Below are 22510 nucleotides of genomic sequence, written 5' to 3'. Positions count from 1 at the left end.
CTGTTCTACATATACCATCAAGTTGTGAATGAAGACAGTTTTCCTTCTTTTCAAACTGAATGCTTTTTATTTCCATTTCTCACCTTATTATGCTGGCTAGAACCTCTAGTACAAAAGTTCCCCAATCAAGGATTGATCCTGGGCCCTCAGTAGTGAAAAAGTATCAAGTCCTAATCACTGGACTACCAGGAAATTTCCCTGTTCTTAAAAATCAGCATGATTTTTCCAACTTTGTTCTTTATTTCCTAAAGAATTCTTGAGCTGTTCTGATTTCTTCCATGTACATTTTAGAATCATTTGTCTTAATCTACATGTAAATCTGCTGGAATTTTGATTGGAATTGTATTGAGTTTGTAAATCAGTTTGGGAAGAACTGCTGTCTTAACCACCCACTCCAGTGTTCTTGCCTTGAGAATCCCAGGGACCAGGGAGCCTGGTGGGCTGCCATCTATGGGGTCGCACAGAGTCGGACACGACTGAAGCGACTTAGCAGCAGCAGCCATCTTAACCATGTCACATCTTTGAATCCATGGTCATGGCATAATTGTCATTGTTTTAGATCTTTAATTTCTTCGTCATGTTTTTTAGTTTTCTGTGAATGAATCTTGCCTATATTTTTGTTGTTTATCCCTACGTATTTCATATTTTTCTAATGCTGTAAGTATGTTTAAAATTTCATTTTCCAGTTTGATACTATTACATAGAAATACCTATTTTTGTATACTGACCTCGTAGCCTACAACCTTGATAACACATTTATTAGTTGCATTAGCTTTTTTATAGATTCTTTAGGCTGTTCATATATATTATCAAGCTGTGAATGAAGACAGTTTTCCTTCTTTTCAAACTGAATGCTTTTTATTTCCATTTCTCACGTTAGGTACTGGCTAGAACCTCTAATACAGTGTTAAATAGAAGCTGTGAGAATGGACATTCTTGCCTTATTTATAATCTTTTGGTCTTTCACTGTTAAGTATGGTGGTATCTGTAGTTTTTATATACATCCTTTATTAAATTGAGGAAGTTCTTTCCCTAGTCTGCTAACTATTTGATAAATGTATTTCCTGCATCCATCTGAAGATCATATGATTTTTGTTTTTTATTCTCTTAATATGATGAATTACATGTGTTTTTCAAATGTCAATTGCATTTTGGGGATAAACCCTATTTAGTTATGATGGAATATCCTTTTTAGATCTTTTTTTATTCAATTTGGAATAAGGATTTATATGACTGTGTTCATGAAAAATATTGGTCTGTAGTTTTCTTTTTGTTGTTTTTTTGGTCTGTAGTTTTCTTGTACTATATTTTTTTTTTTAGTTCTTGAGTCAGAGTAATGCTGACCTCTTTAAAAATAGAGGTTGAAAAGTATTTCCACCTATTCTTTTCTCAAAGAATCCCTATAGATTCAGTATCTTGTTCAATAGTGTTGATTAGAACTAACAAATGTTGTCACTTAGACCTAACAGTATCCTTTTTGGGAAGGTTTAAAATGACAAGTTTCAAAAGTAGGTACAACATAGACTTTTGTCTGTTGTGTCACATTGAGTGATAGTATTGTTTGATTAAATTAGAATCCCCCCCCAAAAAGCCCATTCATTGCATTGTTGATATGTCTTAGACTTTTATAATCTATAGATTCCCTTTCATTTTTTTCTTTGCAATTTATTTATTTTTTAACTGAGTTGCCTGTCCTTTAGAATTTTCTACTTTTTGTGCCCTGTCTCTTGCGTCCCACCTAATGTCATTAATGTTCCTCTTGACCTACATTTCTTATAAAATGATTTGTTGTTGTTCAGTCACTCAGTCATGTCCAGTGACTCCATGGACTACAGCACACCAGGCTTCCCTGTCCTTCACCATCTCCCCCAGAGCTTGCGCCAGCTCATGTCCATTGAGTCGGTGATACCATCCAACTATCTCGTCTACTGTAGTCCCCTTTTCCTCTTGTCTTCAATCTTTCCCAGCATTAGGGTCTTTTCCAGTGAGTCAGCTATTTGCATCAGGTGGCCAAGCTACTGGAGCTTGAGCTTTAATATCAGTTTTCTGGTAAGAATATATTACGGGTGGTTTTGGATACTTAGACCGAAAGTTAAATATTTCTGGCTATCTGTTTGTAATGTCAGCACACATTGATTATTATTGCCTAGATTTATTGTTTCATTAGAGGCCAAAAAATGGTGATAATTGTTAGAATTTTGGTGCTAGAAAACATCTTTAAAGAAAAACTTCTCATCAATTATTTTATACCATAGAAGTGATTTATGTAGTACAGGCAGTTTATGTATTGGAGGCTTTGTTCTCCGCCTTTATTTAGCACTTTTCAAAATAATAGGTTGGTTGTACAATATCCTCCAGAGGTGACTAGTAAGTGTTCTGTTCTATTTTTGTATCATTATGAAGTCACGCATTGAGATATATATATGCTGTGTTTCAGTCCTTGCAGTTATTGTTCATATTGATGAATATTATCCCGAACTTCAATAGATCGTGCCAAGTTCATTTTTTTCAATGGTTCTAATTTTGTATCAGAGTTTCTAAAGCATACTTGGTATTTTCAGGCTGTAAAATTTTTATGAATATGATTGGTATATAAAAATATATATATATATATACACATAATTGTGATTTCAGTGCTTAATTCATTTTTTAAAATTTGCAATATTAAATATTGATTTTTTATTATGGAGGAATATGATTTGGCTCTCTTTCATTTCCTCTATATATTTACTTACTACTCCTGCATCCAATTCCAATACAGTTGATTGTAATTTTAGCCTCAATCTATAGTCATTGTTAATATGACTATGTAATTATTACACATAGTGGATCTCACTGGGTCGATTATTTTCATTTTACTTTTCGAGTACGTCTCTGTCTTTCATGGAGTCAATAACTGCCTTGTTTTTACATTTCTTAGTTTTCTATGTAGTATATATTACAAACATTCCCTCTGACTAACAGAAATAGAATACTCCCCTCAATATTCCAAATATAAAACAATCCATTCATTTTCTTCTCTTTCTTTCTTGGTTTTAATCTAGAGACATCCTGAGCCCCCTCTGCTGCCTTTTGCACAGTTTTACTGTGTTCCTCTGTGGATCTGTTGCCCTGAGTTCTCTTTCATCATTGTTCTTGGAATTCTTTTGGCTTCCCCCTTGTATTGAACTCAAGAAAGAGAAATATTTACCCAGTTGTTCAGATTTCAGTGTAGGGACTTGCTGTGGCTGAAAGTTGTTATGACGCAGGTATGTTTGCCGTGCCGTGCCCTTCTCTTCTGTGGTGGAATTTACCTAAAAGGGTAAATACAAGGTTATGGATGAATGGTAGAGATACTGATGTGAATACAAGGACAAGAAGCCCAACTGTATTTCTCTCTTTTCTTCCAAAGTCCTTCCAGCTTAGAGTTAAAGCCCCATGTGTGACCCAGGGCAGCTCCAGGTTAAACGGTAGGGTCAAATGTTCTCTCTTGCTCTGAGTCTCTCTTTCCTGATTCCATTTTTGGTGTACCTGGAGAGCAATCATGAGATAATACTTACAGCATCCTAGACTCAGGTTCAGTTGTAGTGGGAAAGTGAAAGTGAAAGTCATTCAGTCATGTCCAACTCTTTGTGATCCTATGGACTATACAATCCATGGAATTCTCCAGGCCAGCATACTGGAGTGGGTAGCCTTTTCCTTCTCCAGGGGATCTTCCCAACGAGTGGATCAAACACAGGTCTCCCACATTGCAGGCGGATTCTTTACCAACTGAGCCACAAGGGAAGCCCAAGAATACTGGAGTGAGTAGCCTATCCCTTCTCCAGCGGATTTTCCCTACCCAGGAATCGAACAAGGGTCTCCTGCATTGCAGGCAGATTCTTTACCTACTGAGCTATGAGGGAAGTTATGAGGGTGGTGGGAAGGGGGAACTGTGAAAGCAGCAAAGTTCATGGCTTGTTTTATTTTGAAACTGACAAGCACTTTAGGAAAAAAATCACTGTTTTGTGTAGTGCAGATATTCTGCACTCAGTCTAAGGCCAAAGGCATAGTTCACAGGGAATACTACTGTGCCTTGAGTTTTCCATGGCCCCTGGAAAATGGAAAATGGCATAACCCCTGGCTATGGCTCCAATAAGGAACTTGTGGAGACAAGTGGCTGTAATTTGGGAAATGATTCTTGCATTCCATGGTTTTCTAGTCAAAGTACCATTTGAATTGCTGTATCAGTATCACAGTTTTTTCTGACTTGACCTGGTTGGTTAGATTATGAGATTGTCTTAAAGATTATGAAAGTTAAAAAAAAAAAAAGGGAAAGTGTTAGTTGTCACTGTCATGTCCGACTCTTTGTGACCCCATGGACTGTAGCCTACCAGGTTTCTCAGTTCATGGAATTCTCCAGGCAAGAATACTAGAGCAGGTAGCCATTCCCTTCTCTAGTAGATCTTCCTGACTCAGGTAATGAACCTGGGTCTCCTGCACTTCAGGTGGATTCTTTACTGTTTGAGCCACCAGGGAAGCCAGTGTTGTTACAGTTATGTTCCTGTCTACTATATCCTATTGGAACCAGATAGGATTTAATACTAACCATTTAGATAATGAGAACTGACCTACAGAAAAAGTTAGAGGCTCTGAATGGTCAGAAACAAGTTTACCACCAAAAACTGTCTTTGCATAGCATAGTTGGTAAAGCTTATAAATAAACATGGAATAGATGGTGAACAGTGCTAAATGTTCTTTTTAGAATAAGCCAGACTCAACAATAAAAAGACATTGTTTTGGACTGAACTGTATCCTCTGAAATTCACATGGTAAAGCCCTAACTCCCAATGTGACTGTATTTAGAGGTGGGCCTTTAAGGAGGTAATTAAGGTTGAATGAGGTCGTAAGAGTGGGTCTTAATCCAGTGTGACCAGTGTCCTCTCAAGAGACACCGGGGATGCATGTGTACAGAGAAGCCCATGTGGTAAGACAGGAAAAAGGTAGCCATTGCAAGCCAAGGGGAGAGGCCTTTGGAGAAACCACATCTGCCAGTGCCTTGATCTTGGACTTTCAATTTCCAGAACTGTAAGAAAATAAATTTCTGTTATTGAAGTCAGCAATTCATGGTATTTTGTTATGGCAGCCCTAGCAAACTAATACAGACATACATACCAATTTAAAAATGCATAGATGATTTGAATGGCCATTTCTCCAGAGAAAATCTACAAATGGCCAGTATGTGTATGAAAAGATTCTCAACATTATTTGTCACTGCTGCTGCTGTGGCTGCTAAGTCGCTTCAGTCGTGTCCGACTCTGTGCGACCCCATAGACGGCAGCCCACCAGGCTCCCCCGTCCCTGGGATTCTCCAGGCAAGAACACTGAAGTGGGTTGCCATTTCCTTCTCCAGTGCATAAAAGTGAAAAGTGAAAGTGAAGTCGCTCAGTCGTGTCCGACTCTTAGCGACCCCATGGACTGCAGCCAACCAGGCTCCTCCACCCATGGGATTCTCCAGGCAAGAGTACTGGAGTGGAGTGCCATTGCCTTCCATTTGTCACTAGGTAAATGCAAATCAAAACCTCAGTGAGACACCGCTTCATACCCATCGTGTGCTCAGTCATCATCGTGTTTGACTCTCTTGCGATCCCATAGACTGTAGCTCATTAGGCTCCTCTGTCCATGGGATTTTCCAGGCAAGAATACTGGAGTGGGTTGCCATTTCCTCCTCCAGGGGATTCTCCCTGATGCAGGGGTAGAGGCCCATCTCGTACCTTGGCAAGCAGGTTGTTTACCATTACGCCACCTTGGACAGTGACATTCACATGGGTGGATTTGCTTGCATCAAATGCATCTGACAGAAATATATGGATCACAAACTTTGAGTGTGAACAAGGGGTGACTCTTGAGGGCCCAACTGAGTCATACTTCATTAATCCAAGAGAGTGAGGAAGTGAATGGATCAGGATCATGGGGAAAGGAAACCCTTCTGCGGTACTGACCTGATCAGGATGGACCCTCTGTGTGCATCATACCCATTAGGATGACTATAATTTAGAAGACAATAACAAGTATTGAGGATGTGGAGAACTTGACATTGCTGGTGGGAATATAAAATGTTGCAGTCACTTGGGAAAACCTGTGGCAGTTCCTAAAAAAATTAAATGTGTAGTTAATTTATGACTCAGCACTTTCACTCTCAGATATATAGAGAAATACCTCTGCCAGATATAAAGCAGTATCTCCCCCCCCCAAAAAAAAAGTTGTACACAACTGTGGCTATCAGCATTATTAATAACAGCCAAATTAGGGAATCAATTCAAATGCCCATCAACTGATGAATGGATAAACAAAATGTGGTATATTCACACAAATGAAATACTCAGTTTAGTTCAGTTGCTCAGTCATGTCCAACTCTTTGCCACCCCATGAACCGCGGCATGCCAGGCCTCCCTGTCCATCACCAACTCCTGGAGTTTACAGCTATAAATCAGAAAGTACTTATTCATGCTATGTGAGTGAAACTTGAAAATATTATGCAGACAGTAAAGGCCACATATTGTATGATTTCATTTATGTCCAGAATAGGCAAATCCATAGAGATGTAGTGGTTGCCCCGGTCTAGGGGGAAAGATGAATTGGGAGTGACTGCAAATGGGTCTGTGCTTTCTTTTATTCTGGAATTAGGAATGATGGTTGCACTCTGTGAAAATGCTACAATACTTTACAAGGAAAATTTTATTGTATGTGAGATTTATTTAGAAAGCTGTGGTACATATACACAATGGAGTATTACTCAGCCATTAAAAAGAATACATTTGAATCAGTTCTAATGAGATGGATGAAACTGGAACCTATTATACAGAGTGAAGTAAGCCAGAAAGAAAAACACCAATACAGTATACTAACGCATATATATGGAATTTAGAAAGATGGTAACAATAACCCTGTGTACGAGACAGCAGAGGAGACACTGATGTATAGATCAGTCTTATGGACTCTGTGGGGGAGGGAGAGGGTGGGGAGATTTGGGAGAATGGCATTGAAACATGTATAATATCATGTATGAAACGAATCGCCAGTCTAGGTTCAATGCACGGTACTGGATGCTTGGGGCTGGTGCACCGGGACGACCCAGAGGGAGGGTATGGGGAGGGAGGAGGGAGGAGGGTTCAGGATGGGGAACACAGGTATACCTGTGGTGGATTCATTTTGATATTTGGCAAAACTAATACAATATTGTAAAGTTTAAAAATAAAATTTAAAAAAATTAAAAAAAAAAAAAAAGAATCAGCTAGAATCAGCGTTCTGGGTGGTGAACCTGAAGTAAAGGATGAGTGAGTATACCTTGACTAGTATTGCAAACTTCTGAATAAGACTTTGTTTCTCCTCGCATGAATATGGGTGATGAATATATTCATTTATATATAAATCTCAATATCATCTTTGCTGACAAAGGTCTGTCTAGTCAAAGCTGTGGTTTTTCCAGACCATAAAGAAATCTGATTGCCGAAGAATTGATGTTTTTGAACTGTGGTGTTGGAGAAGACTCTTGAGAGCCCCTTGGACTACAAGGAGGTCAAACCAGTCCGTCCTAAAGGAAAGCAGTCCTGAATATTCATTGGAAGGACTGATGCTGAAGCTGAAACTCCAATACTTTGGCCACCTGATGTGAAGAACTGACTCATTGGAAAAGACCCTGATTTTGGGAAAGAGTGAAGGCAGGAGGAGAAGGGGATGACAGAGGATGAGACGGTTGGGTGACATCACCAACTCAATGGACACGAGTTTGAGTAAGCTCCGGGAGTTGGTGATGGACAGGGAAGACTGGCGTGCTACAGTCCATGGAGTCGGACATGACTGAGCAACTGAACTGAACTGAAATGTTGTCTCATTGTCCATATACATGGAAGAAAAATAACAAGTAGAATAGTCTCTGAAAACATTGTGTTTAGTCTTTGGTTGTTGTTTAGTTGCACAGTCGTGTTTGACTCTTTGCTACCCCATGGACTGTAGCACACCAGGCCTCCCTGTCCCTGACCATCTTCCAAAGTCTTTGGTTAGCATGGTAAAATAGAACACTTTAGAAGGTTTTGTTTTGTTTTGTTTTTTCCTTTTCCATTATGGTTGATTCCAGGATATTTTTTTTAAATGTATTTATTTTTTAATTGAAGGATAATTGCTTTACAGAATTTTGTTGTTTTCTGTCAAATCTCAACATGAATCAGCCATAGGTATACATATATCCCTTCCCTTTTGAACCTCCCTCCCCTCTCCCCTCCCCAACCCACCCCTCTAGGTTGATACAGAGCCCTTGTTTGAGTGTCCTGAGCCATACAGCAAATTTCCATTGGCTATCTATTTTACATATGGTAATGTAAGTTTCTATGTTACTCTCTCCATACATCTCATCCTCTCCTCCCCGCTCCCCACTGTCTCCATACATCTCACCCTGTCTTTCCCTCTCCCCATGTCCAACAGATCTTTTCTAAGCTAGCTGAAAATCACTAAGCTATCAGGTCTGTGAAAATGACAGTCTTGATTTTCTGGTATCATTCAAAAACATCTTTTAAAAATTGCAAAAAAAAAATTATAACCCCACTCCGGGAGATTATTGCTGCTCAAAGTATGTTCTCATACTGGCAGCATCACTATACCTAGGATACAGCGCAGAGCTACTGAATCAGAAAGTTAGTGTTTCCACGAGCTTTCCAGATGACTGATGCATGGTAAAGTTTGAAAAGCAGAGGTCTAGAGAATTTACAAGTAGGAAAGGCCACAAGTCTATGCTAATGTTTTAATAATGAACATTTAGATTCTTTACATGTAGCAGGTTAAGCATAATACTGTCTCTGCTACCATCCATACAGACTGGTCATTTCGAGCACACTTTGCACCCAGATCTTGGTTTCTAAATGCCATTCTTTATTATGTGGCTCCAAGGCTTTGTGCTATTCTTGCACCTTTACATTGGACATTATTTGTAAAATAAAGAAGTTAAAATATTTCAATTTCAAAAGATGGAAGATGACCTGAAACACACAAAAATCACACAGGTTTCCAAAACTGATGATATGGAACTCCAATTGAGTGTATTTATTTATTATAATCTCCAAAATAATTTCAGTTGGCACAACTGCTTCTTAAAACCACATTACTATCAGGCTCAATTTAATTACAACCAAGCAATTCACAAAGACATTGTAAGCAACAAAACATGCTCAGTATTTCTTTGAGAAAGGTGCTTCAGATATGTGTACAGCATGACTGGGCATTACACAAAACTTTTAGAAGATGATTCTTACATGCCCAAGTTTTGTACCTCTTCTGTTGTGACATCTGTGAAAGGCTAATCCTTCCACACCTCCCGTAAAACCCTTGATGGTGCAATCTGCCTTTCTCTTAAATTTTAAAGAATATTCTAAGTCATTCCTTAGGAAAGTAAAACTATACACATTTCCAAGGGGGAAAACAAGCTGCTTACTTTTTATATTATACACTTCAATTATGGGTTACTAACACTTTTTAAAAGCTTTGTTACATTTTAAAAAGTACCAGCTAATGAAGACACAAATACAAAATATTTATCAGCACGTTAGGTTGTCCTGAAATCACAGTTTTCTGGATAGATACATGCAGCATCACTAAACGTTTTTCACTATGTATTACACATAGCTTGGAAAGAATTTTAATATTTCGGCCTGTAATGTCCATGTCTTAAATAGCATTTTGCTTTATTACTTTAATAGTGCTAAACTCTTTTAAAAATTTGTATTTATTTTATAGATCTGACTCACTGAATTTTCAACACCATGGCCTCACCTTGGTTATGAAAAAATATCTTAACATCTGCAACTTCAGTTGGTTATACTAGGGGGAGAGGGATTACCACAACTTTGTTATACCTCGTATTAACAATAAACCTTCTCACAGAGAAGAAAATACTTTAAATACCTTAAATCATATTTACAACAATAAAATTCACATTTCATGCTTTAGTGAGACCCTTAAATCATCCACAAGACAGTCCTTTATGGTTTATTGGAATAGAGCCCTTCTGTACATGGACTTCTGCTGTGTGCCACATATAAAGCTCTTGATTTTATGAAAATAGCAAAACTTATGCTGTCCTCCTGTCAAGTAGAAAAACTGAGGGTACATCTTCCCAGCCATGAGGTTGTCACCGAAACGCTATTATCACAGCGAGGTGGCAGCCAAGGCTTCGGACCTCAGGACCCAGAAGGAGCAACTCGTCTGTCTGCAAAGTGCTCAGAAGCCCGGGTGTTCTCTACTGTGCGTGATAGGATGAAAAGAGCCCTCTCAGCACTGGCCAAACAGCTCGCTGATGTGTCTATTGCACGGGATCTTCGAAGCTTCCAGAAATAGTGCTGTATGTCTTCCCTTTACTACTATATACATTTTTCTGATAAGTTCAGCGTTTCACTGGGAAACGTGACTTGCAGGGAGCTCCCCTTGGGGGCGGGCCCAGCCCGGCAGCTCCCGCCAACCTCGTCCACCAGTAAGAAGCTCTCCGAGTCCTGCCCCTGTGAGGAGTCTGAGGTCTCCGATATTCGCAGAGTCCTAAGCGACGTGCTGTCTATTTGGGTCAGGCCCACGCCGGGCACACCTGGCAGCAGATTCCTGCCTCCCCCGAGGCCGTTTTCACTGAGTTCTGGCGTGTACAGGAGGGTCTGCGACGTGCTGCTGATCTCCTTCAGCTCCCGGGAGAGGAAGGAGCGGGAGTGGCCGGACACGGCGGAGGACGTCCTTCTGCTGTCTGAGCAGTGCGGCCCCGAACGCTCCCGGCGCGACCCGCCGATGCGGCAGAAGAGGCATTTGATCTTCTCTATGGCTTTACTGAGCACTGTCTTCCGCAGGAGGATGTATATCCAGGGGTCCAGGATGGGGTTCACAGAAGCAATTCGGATGGCCTGCAAATCAGGGTTTTTGCTGATGACTGGCTCCAGTTGTGGCCGATATAACTGGTTGACGAACACTCTCACCTGCGAAAAGGAGATGTCCACGTTTAGTGTTTAGCATTCATTCATCAACTGGGAAAAAATTTGCATGCAACGTCTAACTTAGTAACCCTGTTGTGAGTGCTTAGTCGCTGTCTGTCCGACTCTGCGACCCCATGGACGGTAGCCCGCCAAGCTCCTCTGTCCATGGGATTCTCCAGACAAGAATACTGGAGTGGGTTGCTACGACCTCCTCCAGGGGATCTTCCCGCCCCAGGGATCTAACCCAGGTCTCCCGCATTGCGGGTGGATTCTTTACCGACTGAGCCATTAGTAACATTGGCTGCCCTCTTTTCTGTTAGTAAGTGCCAAGAGGGGACTTCCCTGGTGGTTCAGTGGTTAAGACTGGTATTTACAATGGAGGGGCCTGGGTTCAATCTTTGGATGGGGGAACTAAGATCCCACATGCCTTGGAGCATGGTCAAAAAAATTTAAAAAGTTTAAAAAAGCGCCAAGAGCAGCATATATAGAACCAGGAAGACCACCGATTACCACTTATCGAGTTAGTATAAATTTAATATATCAGTAACTACCTTATGAATATCTTCTCTAGGTCAAAGATGGATAAAAGAATGCAATGGGTGTACAGGAGACATAGGCATAAAGAATTTTATTAACTTCATTTCTGTGCTTTCTCACAGAATAGTGAGAAACTTTTAAACTTGGAAATTTAAACCAATATTTGAATCTATTATCATCTAGAATGGCCAGAGAACAGTTTTTATTTAATCTAATGTTATCAACTCTTACTTCAAAAACCTTTTCCATAACCAATTATGTGTCAATAAATAATAATAAAAGAAGAAAAAAAGAAAATCTTTCCCAGTTAGTTTTTTTCCCCTGTAACTGCATTCCTCACCTAGATTATTGCATCAACCACCAAACTAGCTTTCGCATCTCCACTTCCTGTTCTCTCCAAACCATCCTCCAAACTGCCACCAGAAGATTATTTCTCAAATGCAGATTTGATTATGCTACTCGGCAGCTAAACCTTCAATGGCTCCCTGCTGCTTGGGAACTATAGTTCTGTTCAACATCTGTCACTCTGAATCCATCCTGAAGGCTTCACTGGAATCCACCCCTCTGTATCTCTGGAGCATTTTAGAATAAACAGCCAGGAGCACTCTGGAGAGACCAGACTCACTGAAGAGAGTATAAATTTGTAAATTTGAGGAAAACTATCATTTTATTCCTTAGTGGAAAGGTACTTCTTATTTTCTCTCTTTTTAAAAATTAAAGTACAATATTATGTAAATGACAGGTGTACAGTATAGTGATTCACAATTATTAAAGGTAATACTCCATGTATAGTTATTATATAATACTGGCTATATTCTCTGTGTTGTACAATATATCCTTGTATCTTATTTAATACCTAATAGTTTTACCTCTTAATTCCCTACCTCTATATTGTACCCCCTTCTCTCTCCCCACTGGCAACCACTAGTTCGTTGTCTATATCTGTGAGTCTACTTCGAAAAAGCACTTGTAAAACATACACTTCCATATCTACTCCTAAAGAGTAGATCTTAAAAGCTCTCATCATGAGAAAAACATCTTGTAACTAAGTGTGGGGATGGATGTTAATTAGACTTATAGTAGTGATTATTTTACAGTATATACAAATATCAAATCATTATGCTATGCACTTGAAATAAATATAATGTTACATGTCAATTATATCTAAATAAATATATGTGTATATAAATACACACACACACAAGACACACACCAAAAAACCCAAAATTTTACTGTTAAAGGATGATGATGCTATCTGAGTCTTACTTCTAATTCCACCAGGATCATTATATAATAATCTCACAATAATTCGTATAAAAACAGTGGTTTTTAAGATAATATAATTATTTGATAATTATTACTTGCTATTAGTAATTATTTTAGGTCAGGGAGAAGTAAGAGGTGAGTCTCACGGCCAAGAAAGATGCATTAAAAACCATAAAAAGAAGAAAGAACTATAGAAGCATAGCTGGAGCCATTTAACCAAGGGCAAATATGTCTAATATTAAGAAGAGTTGATGACACTGCCACTTTGTCATACGTATAATAATATTTATGGTGTATGAATCACTAAGAAAGAATAGGGATATTTTAGATTTATAACAGACTGGATAAAAAGAAGTCTAAAACATGTAAATAATTCTCATTAATCTGCAAAAGTCAACTTATATGAAACATTTCTAAACGATGCTAGATCAGTGGGGTGTAACTGTATTTCCACTTCTTCCTATACTGGAAGACCTCAATCAACTACAGGTATATAATCCTTTATCAAGAAGTTGCTGTTGTTTCGATATTCATTTGTTTTGTTTTCAGTTGCAAAACCTGAACTGACTAGACCATGATGCTATTTATAACTTTATTTATTCCTCTTGATGTGAATATTCCCATGTTTTGCTCCAGAGGTCCCTTTCCAGTTTCTGATGGGGATATTACATATTGTATGTGGATTACTAAATTACTTTTCTAAAAGCCAAGAAATTCTGAATTTAAAACATACTTGGTCCTAAATATTTTGGATAAGCAATTACATACAGCCCTGTAACTCTGATAGAATAAAATGGTGAAATGGCTCTAAGATGAAATTATTCCCTCGATCTCTGGAAGACAGCTAAATAAAAAGTGTACTAGAATGAACAACAGTATATGATGGCTACTCTTTTTTTTTTTTTTTTTTTTGCCCAAACCACACAGCATGTGAGATCTTAAGTTCCCTGACTAGCGACAGAACTCACACCCCCCTTCAGTGAAGTTCTTATGATGACAACTCTTAAAATATTTTTAGAAACTATGTTTGTATAAATGATTCTACCAAGACAAAGGATGACTGACCTTCTGTCCTTTCAAAAACCAATGGAACAAAGCATCTTGATTTCTTCCTACCATACTCTTTATTGAGGTTCTCAGCTGTGCCTGGGCACAGAGATTCCCTCAGGTCTATGGACCTTTTCTCAGATGAAGTGTTACTGAAACCAGGAAGTTTTGAGAACCTTATTTAGATCCCCCACCCTGTTGGTGGCTGATTCTGGCCTGGGCCTCAGGTCTCCAAATTACTTTCATGTTGCTTTTTCTGTTTTACCAGGCTAGCTAGCCTTCTACTTAAGAATTATCTCCTGACAATGGAAATATTGGCAAAATACAAAGCATGAGGTCTATATTTTACTCACATCACACAGTAGGTTCTTAAGGGTAAAAGAAATGATGGATTTAAATCTGGATTTAGTATCAGGCCCTCCCCTGAGTGTGCTGCAGCTAACTTGCTTCAGTGGTGTCCGACTCTGTGCGACCCCCATAGACAGCAGCCCACCAGGTTTCTCCATCCCTGGGACTCTCCAAGCAAGAATACTGGAGTGGGTTGCCATTTCCTTCTCCCCTCTGAGTGTAGCCTCTAGAAAAAACCCAAGGCAGGATTTGGGTGAATTTGAGACTTTTAGCCAGTAGGTGGCAGTGTTGTTCTACTTGGGAGCTGGTCCCACAGCTCTCCCTAAGAGGTTTGCCCAGCCACTTCAAGACCCTCTTTCAGAACAGAATTTTTAATCTAAAGTTTGCATTTCTTTAAACTTTAACATTGAGATACTTCATTGGTAGTTGTTTCTCCCACCGCTTCCTCGATGGAAACACATTTACTACTGAAAGGAGTAAATTTTTTTAACACCTGAAATGGCTATAGAAGGAATGAAATTTGTAGCTATTTAAGGGAATAAACTAGGAGTTACCATTTATTTTTTAAAATTCCTATGACCCTTCAGAAAAATCAGTGTTGTAAAAAAAAATTAATAGTGAAGTTTCATAATCAAGGTGACAAGAGGCAAGGAAAGAATTATTTTGTGGCTCACTTCATGCTCAGTAGTAATGGAAACTATAAGGGCGTGAAAAGGAGCCTTATTTCAGTGTTCCATGGTGTGTGTGGGCGGGGTGGGCATACAATTAATATAAGCTAGTGAACCTGGTCATTTTATGTCTTCTCAGGAAAGCAGAGCTCATGGGGTAGCAACAAAGATGAGTATGAAAAGCAACGTTCCAAATTTAGATGAAAACACTCTCAAAAGCTGGTAAAATGATTTGAAAAAAAAATGAAGACGGAGCTTTTCTTTGCAGCATGATCTCAATGGAGACTGACTTGAATAGAGAAAAAAAAGACAAAAGTGAGCAAAAGCTCCACGCACTTCACTAGATTTCAAAATAACCACAGCCATCTCTGCCTCACTTTAAAGGCTGTACTTGATTTGCTTCCCCAAGGGGGCAGACCCCAGATTAGGATGGGACCATCCACAGCAGGACTCCAGCGTCACGAAGGGAGGAGAGAGCACTTTTCTGCAATTCTTGTCCAACAGGCTCTGTATGTTACACCAATAAACGTGTTCAGGCAGTTTTCAGCGTTGGAAGAGCGTGCTGCTGAGAAAACCGAACCTCTGAGTGGGAGGCGGGTGGGGAAACACCTTAAAAGAATTCACTGAATACAAACAATGTATTTAGTCTCTTGCAATTTTATTAGTCTGTTTCTTCAGTAGCTGCTGATTTGCACATGTGGCTTATTGTTAGCACTGGCATACATGACAATATTCTAAACTTTTGAGGATGGCTAGAGATTAGGATTCAGGAACATACCTTGGAAAAAATATGATAAACCCAAAATTAAATGTGATGACGGGAAAGCTATAAGGAAGGCTACATGTTGTAAAGATAAATGCCCAGTTCTGTTCAAATCCTGGCTCTCTGCTCCATATAATTTATAAGCAAAATCATGAAAGGGCTTAGTACAAATATGTGGAAGCTTGGCTACTGTGGAATATATCAATAATATGAAAACCACAGCTTAGAGGTTGCTTTGGGGTATAGTTAATGACTTGCATAGTCTCTAAAACACATACTTCCTGTTTAATGAATTAACCTGTTGGCAGGGAATGTCTAATTGAAAAGGAATGTTGAAATTTTGATTAGACTGATTTGGGAGTTGACTGTCAACATAGAAATGCTTTCCAATAAATGACGAGAACCTGTGATTGGATTTGTATGTGCTCCTTGTTCTGTTCCGAGCACATGAAAGGAATGTTCTATGTGTGATCAGTTATCTAACTGCCCTGTGAAGGGTCTAAAATTGACACAGCTGTTACTAGAAATTCTTCCCACCTCCTTTTTTTTTTTTTATTTAGTGACAAAAATCTCTAAGTAAAGGAGAGTGGAGAGAGTTCTTGGGTGGGTGGTGGAATGAGAGCTCAGTTCTCCTTCCCTCTGTATCACTGACCAGCCATCTAACTGCAGAGCAACTGCTTTACCTCTACGGGTCAGTGTGTACACTGAAAATTTACTTCTGAAGTGTTTAGTTTCTTTGAACCCTTAACTTTGAACATTCTAACAAGAACCTTCAAGAATCACTTCAGCTCTGGGAGGAAGAGATCTTGTTAGCAGATGTTCCATAAAATCAAGCCTTGACAGGTCAGCAAAGCATGGTGAAAAGAGCCTTAGACTAGGACTCACTCCCAGCCACCCAGGAAATAGCATGAAATAAAGTCATTATCTGCAGTTGAGGAATCTGAGGTGCAGAGACAGAGAAAATATTGGTCAGCCCTCTTTTCTTCCTAGAGCTTTTTTAAAGACTCAGAGGAGAAGCAGGGAAAACAACCTTACTTTTATGTGCTGCTCCACAGTCTTCAAGGTACTACTCCTGGATCTGCAATTTTATGTTCTGGTTAAAATTCTGCTTTTGGGAATTGCTACTTTTTAAAAATTTAGCCAAATTTATTTGAAAAAAAAATCCTTCAGGTTCCGCTGTAATAGTGCCTGGATTTATGGCATTCTTCATGCACCTATGTGATTTTTAACTCATCTGGAACCCCATCAGTTTCTTTTAGTTTCCACTTCCAGTCTGCCCGCAGTAAACAAAAGTGTATCTACTTACACAGTTTTCCTCTGCTCTAATAAACCTTTGGCGATCAAATGCTGATGAAGGCTTATACAGACAACTAGTTTATAGTAAGGAACCAAATAAACACTTAAAGGAAGCTATTTTCCTAAGTTTCACTCCTCCCAGGCAGAAAATGAATCAAACTGGCCATTCTACTTTTAATAGAGGTGAAGGCTTGCTACTTCAGAGTAAGAAGAAAGAAAATAAAAGAAACAAGTAAGCAATAAATACTGCCATAGCATGCCTGTGCGTGGGGGAAAATGCCTTTCAAATCCTGTAGTGTAACCGTTTAGCCCTGAGGCCAAAGACTGGATTACAATAATGTCTAACATTAGTAACAAAATTAGGTACCAGACATTGATCCAGCTGCGGCATTTAACACCAGGACCTTAGGCTGTCTCACTTGCATATTTCTAAAGAATTCATTCCCTTTTATTTATTTTGAGCATAAACTCTTTCATTTCTTTAGCTTCTCTTGTATTTCAAAAACCAGAGACTGCTTATAAACAGAACAGACAAAATGACATTAACCTTGTCCCACTAAACCTTGTCATGCAATGTTCCCTGTTGATTGTATTTACATCTTTTCTCTTCATTGCTTATGACTCACTTTAGAAAATTTTGCAACTTCAGCACAGTTCTTCATATAACTGCAATTAATTTTTCCAACCTTTCTCAAATTTCCATTCCAAATCTATTTTATGAGATATATATATTTTGGAGAACAAATTAAAATTGACTTTTATACTAAATTCAATACCAACTGCCTTCTAAGAGCCACTGTCGTTTCTCTTTCTCTGGTATCTGAAAGACAAAAATGTGGCCGCTTTGCAGTGATGCTTGTTTTCCTTATGTATTGTAAGTCAAGGTTTGTGAAGCTGCACATAAAGTATACTTGCTCTGTTATTTCCAAGGCATTTTAAGTGTTTGGAAGGGTTTGATTTGCCTCCAATAGGATTACCAACCAACTTGATTTGATAAAGTTAAAAGAGATTCTTCATTAGTTTCCTTGAAACTGAAGATAGATCTGACTGTTTTAAAAGTCAGAGTTCAGAAATTTTCAACTCAAATTACAATATGAATGTGAGAAATGTGGGAAAAAAAAACAAACCAAGAAAGTTGTAAAAGTGATCCAAGGAAGGCTACAGCTGTGAATGCTTCCCTTTTAATTCTTTCAGTCATTGCTAAACTGTGGGCGGGTGAATAATATAATGACATCATTCTTATCATTAATTTACAATTAGATCTATTCTGAAGCTACCATTACTTGTATGATTTCTTATTACTTCCAAAGGTATGTCTATGTGATTATTTCTCAGCTGAGCCATTTTCAATTTGCAGGGTAAAAAGGTTAATATCACTACACAACACTGACTTTACAAAGAGTAGACAATCCTTGTTAGTTTAGATGTGGTCAGTCTGCAAACCACAAATATAACTCCTATAATTTCTTGCCTCTTGTTCCTCAAATAATGTCAAAGGCTTTGTGATAAATGGCTTTGCCATCAGATCTACCATTTCAGCCCATAAGAGGCTTTGAAGAGAACAGTTCATCTGTGACTGTGTGGTCATCAACAGCTTCGCATGCTTGCCTCCAACAAAAACACAGTTTAAAAGTTATGTGCGTGTTGCTAAACCTCTAGCTCTGATTCCTCAGTTCTTTAAAGTGGATGTTCTGTAAATAACAACCACTCACTCTGGCATTTACTGTTCTGTAAAACATAAGGCAGAGGCCACAGAAGGAGGCCCCAGCCAGAGAGTTGTTTCTTCTAAAATCTCCCTCTATTCTAAAGGTGCCATTACAGACAGTAAAATATGTTTATGTGGCTCAATTAACTCTCTAAATTATCCTGGGTCCTGGGAGGGTTTAAAGGCCCTTCTGGCCAATTATATTTACTTCTGTTTATACAAATTGGCAAGAAGCTACTGTACACCGGCTCTCCACCACCTTGGAGTTCCATTTACAGATGGAAGGAATTTTATCCATCTGTAATTTTATATAATATTTTATATTAAAATATTTTGTTAGATATAACATCAATTTTATGATATATTTTTATCTTAAAATCTCTGAATAGTATTAGTAAAGGAAAAGATGGAATAATAGCCTATAACATTTATTTTCTCATGCTCCCAATCAGCATTCAAAAAAAACAAAACCAACTTTTTCAAGTTGATAGTTTAGAATTTCCAGGAATGTGGTGTTTTGAGATATAGAAAAACTCGACTAGTTGCTTTCATGAGAAACTCTAGATGAAGTATTATGTGCATCTGCCCATGGGTTTCTAGTGCAAAGAGAGGAGAGCTAGGCAGACTTTCAAACTTTCTGCTTGTAACATTTTAAAACATTTGAAAAGTTAATGCACAGGCAATGTTAAAGAAGATGGTGTCCTTAAAATAAAGCGTACCAAAACGCAAACTCACACACGCTGTTTTGAAGGCCAAAATTAGAAGTGTTCTAGGAGGGAGACATGACGTCATATTACAGAAGCAGCCTTGGGGTTAGATTGGTCTGAGGTTCATCTCAAGTTGCAAAGCTTTGGCTTGGCAATAAATAAGGTGACCATCTCTAAAGCCCCATCTCTCTAGAAAGGCACTCTATCTCTTACAGTTGAGAATGTGAATTCAATACCCCAGGTGCATCAGCCTATCCTCAACAGGTCCCCTGAAACGCCTTGCTTTCCTGGCCCCTAGAAAGAATGAAGCTCTGGGCCTTGCCCATGGAGGGCCACATGTGCACCGAGATGTTTTCCTGGGGGACTCACTGCATGGCAAAGAGCAAGGAATTTAGCTTGACCGTCTAGTTCTGTGGGATTATTTTAAGCAAGTAATTCCCAGTGTAAAGTGAAGGAGTTAGACCAAAATGCATCCAATATCCCTTCAAGCTCTAAAATTCGACATAAGCTACCAAAAGAAAAATTTTAAAAAAGGACATAAATCAGAACACTAAAAACCCTACAACTGTAAGGAGTGGACACCAAAGAAATCACCGGCCCCGATGGTTCGGATTCCGCCTGAGGATGGGGCTCAGTCATACTACAGCGGTTTCCTCTCTACATCCGACGGAGAGCGCGCCCGTGTTCTCGGAAGGCTCAAGGCCACTGTCAGGCAGCCTGATGTAGGGGCTGTCCCGGGAGGGAGAGGAAACTAGGCTTTCGGGGAAAGAAACTCGGCGATGTAGGGGAAAAGCACCTGCTGCACCTAGTTAGCGACGGGGCCTAAAAAGAGCCTGGGCGTGGGGACCCCACGGTGGCCTGTGGCCGAGGAAAGGGAGAGCAGGGAGCGAGCGATGGAGGAGGAAGGTGGACGCAGGAAAAGGGCCGAGTAGGACCCTGGCCCCTGCCACTCACCACAAGCGGGATGGAGCAGATGAGCACCACCAGAGAGGTGGCGATGAGTAAGATGACCATCTGGATCTCGGCGCCCGCGATGCGGCGGAAGCTCCGGCGGCGGCGAAAGTCGCTGAGGCGCGGCAGGGCGGGGGAGGAGGCGGCCGGGGGAGCCCGGCAGGCTGTCGGGGCCAAGGCGACGGCGGCGGCGGCCGCGTGGTGCTGCTGCTCGGTGCCCAGCGAGGTGCGGCGCATGAACTGGCGGTGCATGCGGAGCAGCGCGCCGCACACGAGCACGTTGCAGAGCACGGTGGCGAGGATGAGGAAGGAACTGAAGCCCGCATACATGTAGGAGAAGGCGGCGTGCGCTGTCACGTTGGTGGTCCAGTCGATGAAGCACCAGGTGGCCGGGTACTGCAGCCGCGAACTGCCCAGGCCCATGCTGGGCAGCGCGCAGAAGAGCACGTTGGACGCGTAGACCGCGAAGAGCGTGAGCCCCGCCAGCCGCTTGTCCACGTAGTGGCTGTAGAAGTAGGCGTGGTTGATGGCCAGGTAGCGCTCAATACTCATCGCACAGATGATGCTGAGCCCCGACAGGCCAAAGAAGAGCAGGATGAAGGTGCTGTATTCGCACAGCGCGTGGCCCCCGGGCCATTGGCCCTTCAAGTAGGTGGCGATGGTCACCGGGCTCACCAGCAACGTACCCAGCAGGTCTGTGACCGCCAGCCCGCATACCAGTGTGTAGAAAGTTGTCTCCTTCTGCTCTTTGCGCGACTTACAGAGCACCACGATGGCCACCAGGTTGCCCACGACCCCGAAGATGAACATCACCGCCGGGATGGTCACTGGGCTGTTCAGTGGGTTGGAGGCCTGGGAGGATGATGCATTGGTCCCAGGGGCGGTCATGGTGGTGGCCGACGGTACACTGCCTTGGACTGCAAGGCTGGGTCTGTGGAGAATAGGAGAGAGACGAAGAAGCGATGAGGAGAAATTATCACCTGCAAAAAGGTGTCAGACCCGCTCCCAAGAAACAATATGCTGATGAGAGATCGGGGGGAGCAACTCGATCCAACATTGTGGACTGTAGCCACTTACCAACTCAGCTACCTAAATCTCCAGGCTCCGGATAAGTCCTGCCGGCAGCACCACTCTACGGGCATTAATATTTATACGTTGATACGGTCTTTCTCTCCTCTCCCCAACCCAACTCATTCCATTGCCAAGATGAACAAGACCTATCTCAAGGGAAAAGTGGCTTGCTCGTTTTCCCGACAGATTCTGAGTCAATAAAAGTCTCGCTGAAAACAAGTTATGGAAGATAATTTGAAGAGAGCACTCTTCATTTCCTGGCTACGCTCAAGGGGCGCCCGCACCGCTCTCTGCCCAGTGCCCCCAACCCTGTCTCACCTGTGGAAGCCGCGGAGGTTGCAATTACGTAAGCCCCCAGGGTCAAGCCTCAGATGTCCTGGACAAGCCTTCAACCTGCCCTCAGCCGTGCCCTGCTCAATGTGGAGCTTGCCAAGCCTCTGCCTTCTCAGAGCCTGCTCTCGGTGGCTGCCAGTTTTCCGGAACTGGGGTCAGTGGTCAGCTTTCAAAAACTTGGAGAAACAGAAGGGCAGCGAAATGGGTCAGTGAAGCCTGATCATGGATTGCTTTTTTCCTTCGTCTTTTCCTTCGTTTCTTCAAAGACGATCTAAGCTTTGCGGAGCCCGCGGGAATCGTCCGTGGGCGGACAGCTCTCAGGTGTGCGGCGCAACGCGCTGGTGGCACCGAGCCTGGGTACCGGGCTCGGGCAGCCCTCCTCCCCAGCCCAGGGCAGCGCGGGCGGCTACCGGGGCTGGTGGCTACAGCTGAGGCCGCTTCTGACGCCCTGGGGGCGGCTTGAGGTCCCCTCTGCCCGAGGCTCTGACCTGGGGCGGTTCATCTTCCTCTCGGGCTGCCGGGTTTCCAGCTCCGCTCTTGCCAGTCCAGCCTCTGTACAAACTTTCCTGCAGCTTCAAGTTTCCCTGGTGGGGGCGGGGCCACACAGCGCGCGGCCTGGGCGCCCATTGGCCAAATGTGAAGTGGGTGGGGCGCTCGCTAGCTCCTGTGCCCGGCGAGGAAGCGCTGCCGGCCGGAGGGCGGGGCCCCCGGCGGCGCGGGTCCCACCGCGCCTCTGCCCGCTGCTTGCCTGCGGCTTTCCAGCCCACCGCGGGGCTGGGATGGTGGAGGCTTGGCCTCCCTGCTCCAGGCAGGTGGTGCTGAAAGGTCGCGGTCCGCGGGGACCCTGGGGGAGTCCCGGT

The 22510-nt window shown here is 41.5% G+C and overlaps 1 protein-coding gene across 1 annotated transcript; it reads right to left on the bottom strand.

The window, feature by feature from the left end:
- Window positions 1-9025: 9025 nt before the first annotated feature.
- On the bottom strand, window positions 9026-22204 carry PTGER4 (prostaglandin E receptor 4). The gene is made up of 3 exons (XM_086361555.1): window positions 21636-22204; window positions 20250-21177; window positions 9026-10961 (listed from the first exon to the last, which is right to left on the bottom strand). The coding sequence occupies exons 2-3, from the start codon at window positions 21132-21134 to the stop codon at window positions 10368-10370; spliced, it is 1479 nt and encodes a 492-aa protein (XP_086217681.1). The 5' UTR covers window positions 21135-21177; window positions 21636-22204; the 3' UTR covers window positions 9026-10367.
- Between the last annotated feature and the right edge of the window lie 306 nt (window positions 22205-22510).

This window comes from Bos grunniens, chromosome 20, assembly GCF_055505025.1.
Source record: "Bos grunniens cultivar Pamir isolate PY7600 chromosome 20, Bosgru_T2T1.0, whole genome shotgun sequence".
Taxonomy (NCBI): Eukaryota; Metazoa; Chordata; class Mammalia; order Artiodactyla; family Bovidae; genus Bos; species Bos grunniens.
Note: the sequence above shows the minus strand (reverse complement) of the source record. Positions and strands in the feature narration are given on the sequence as shown.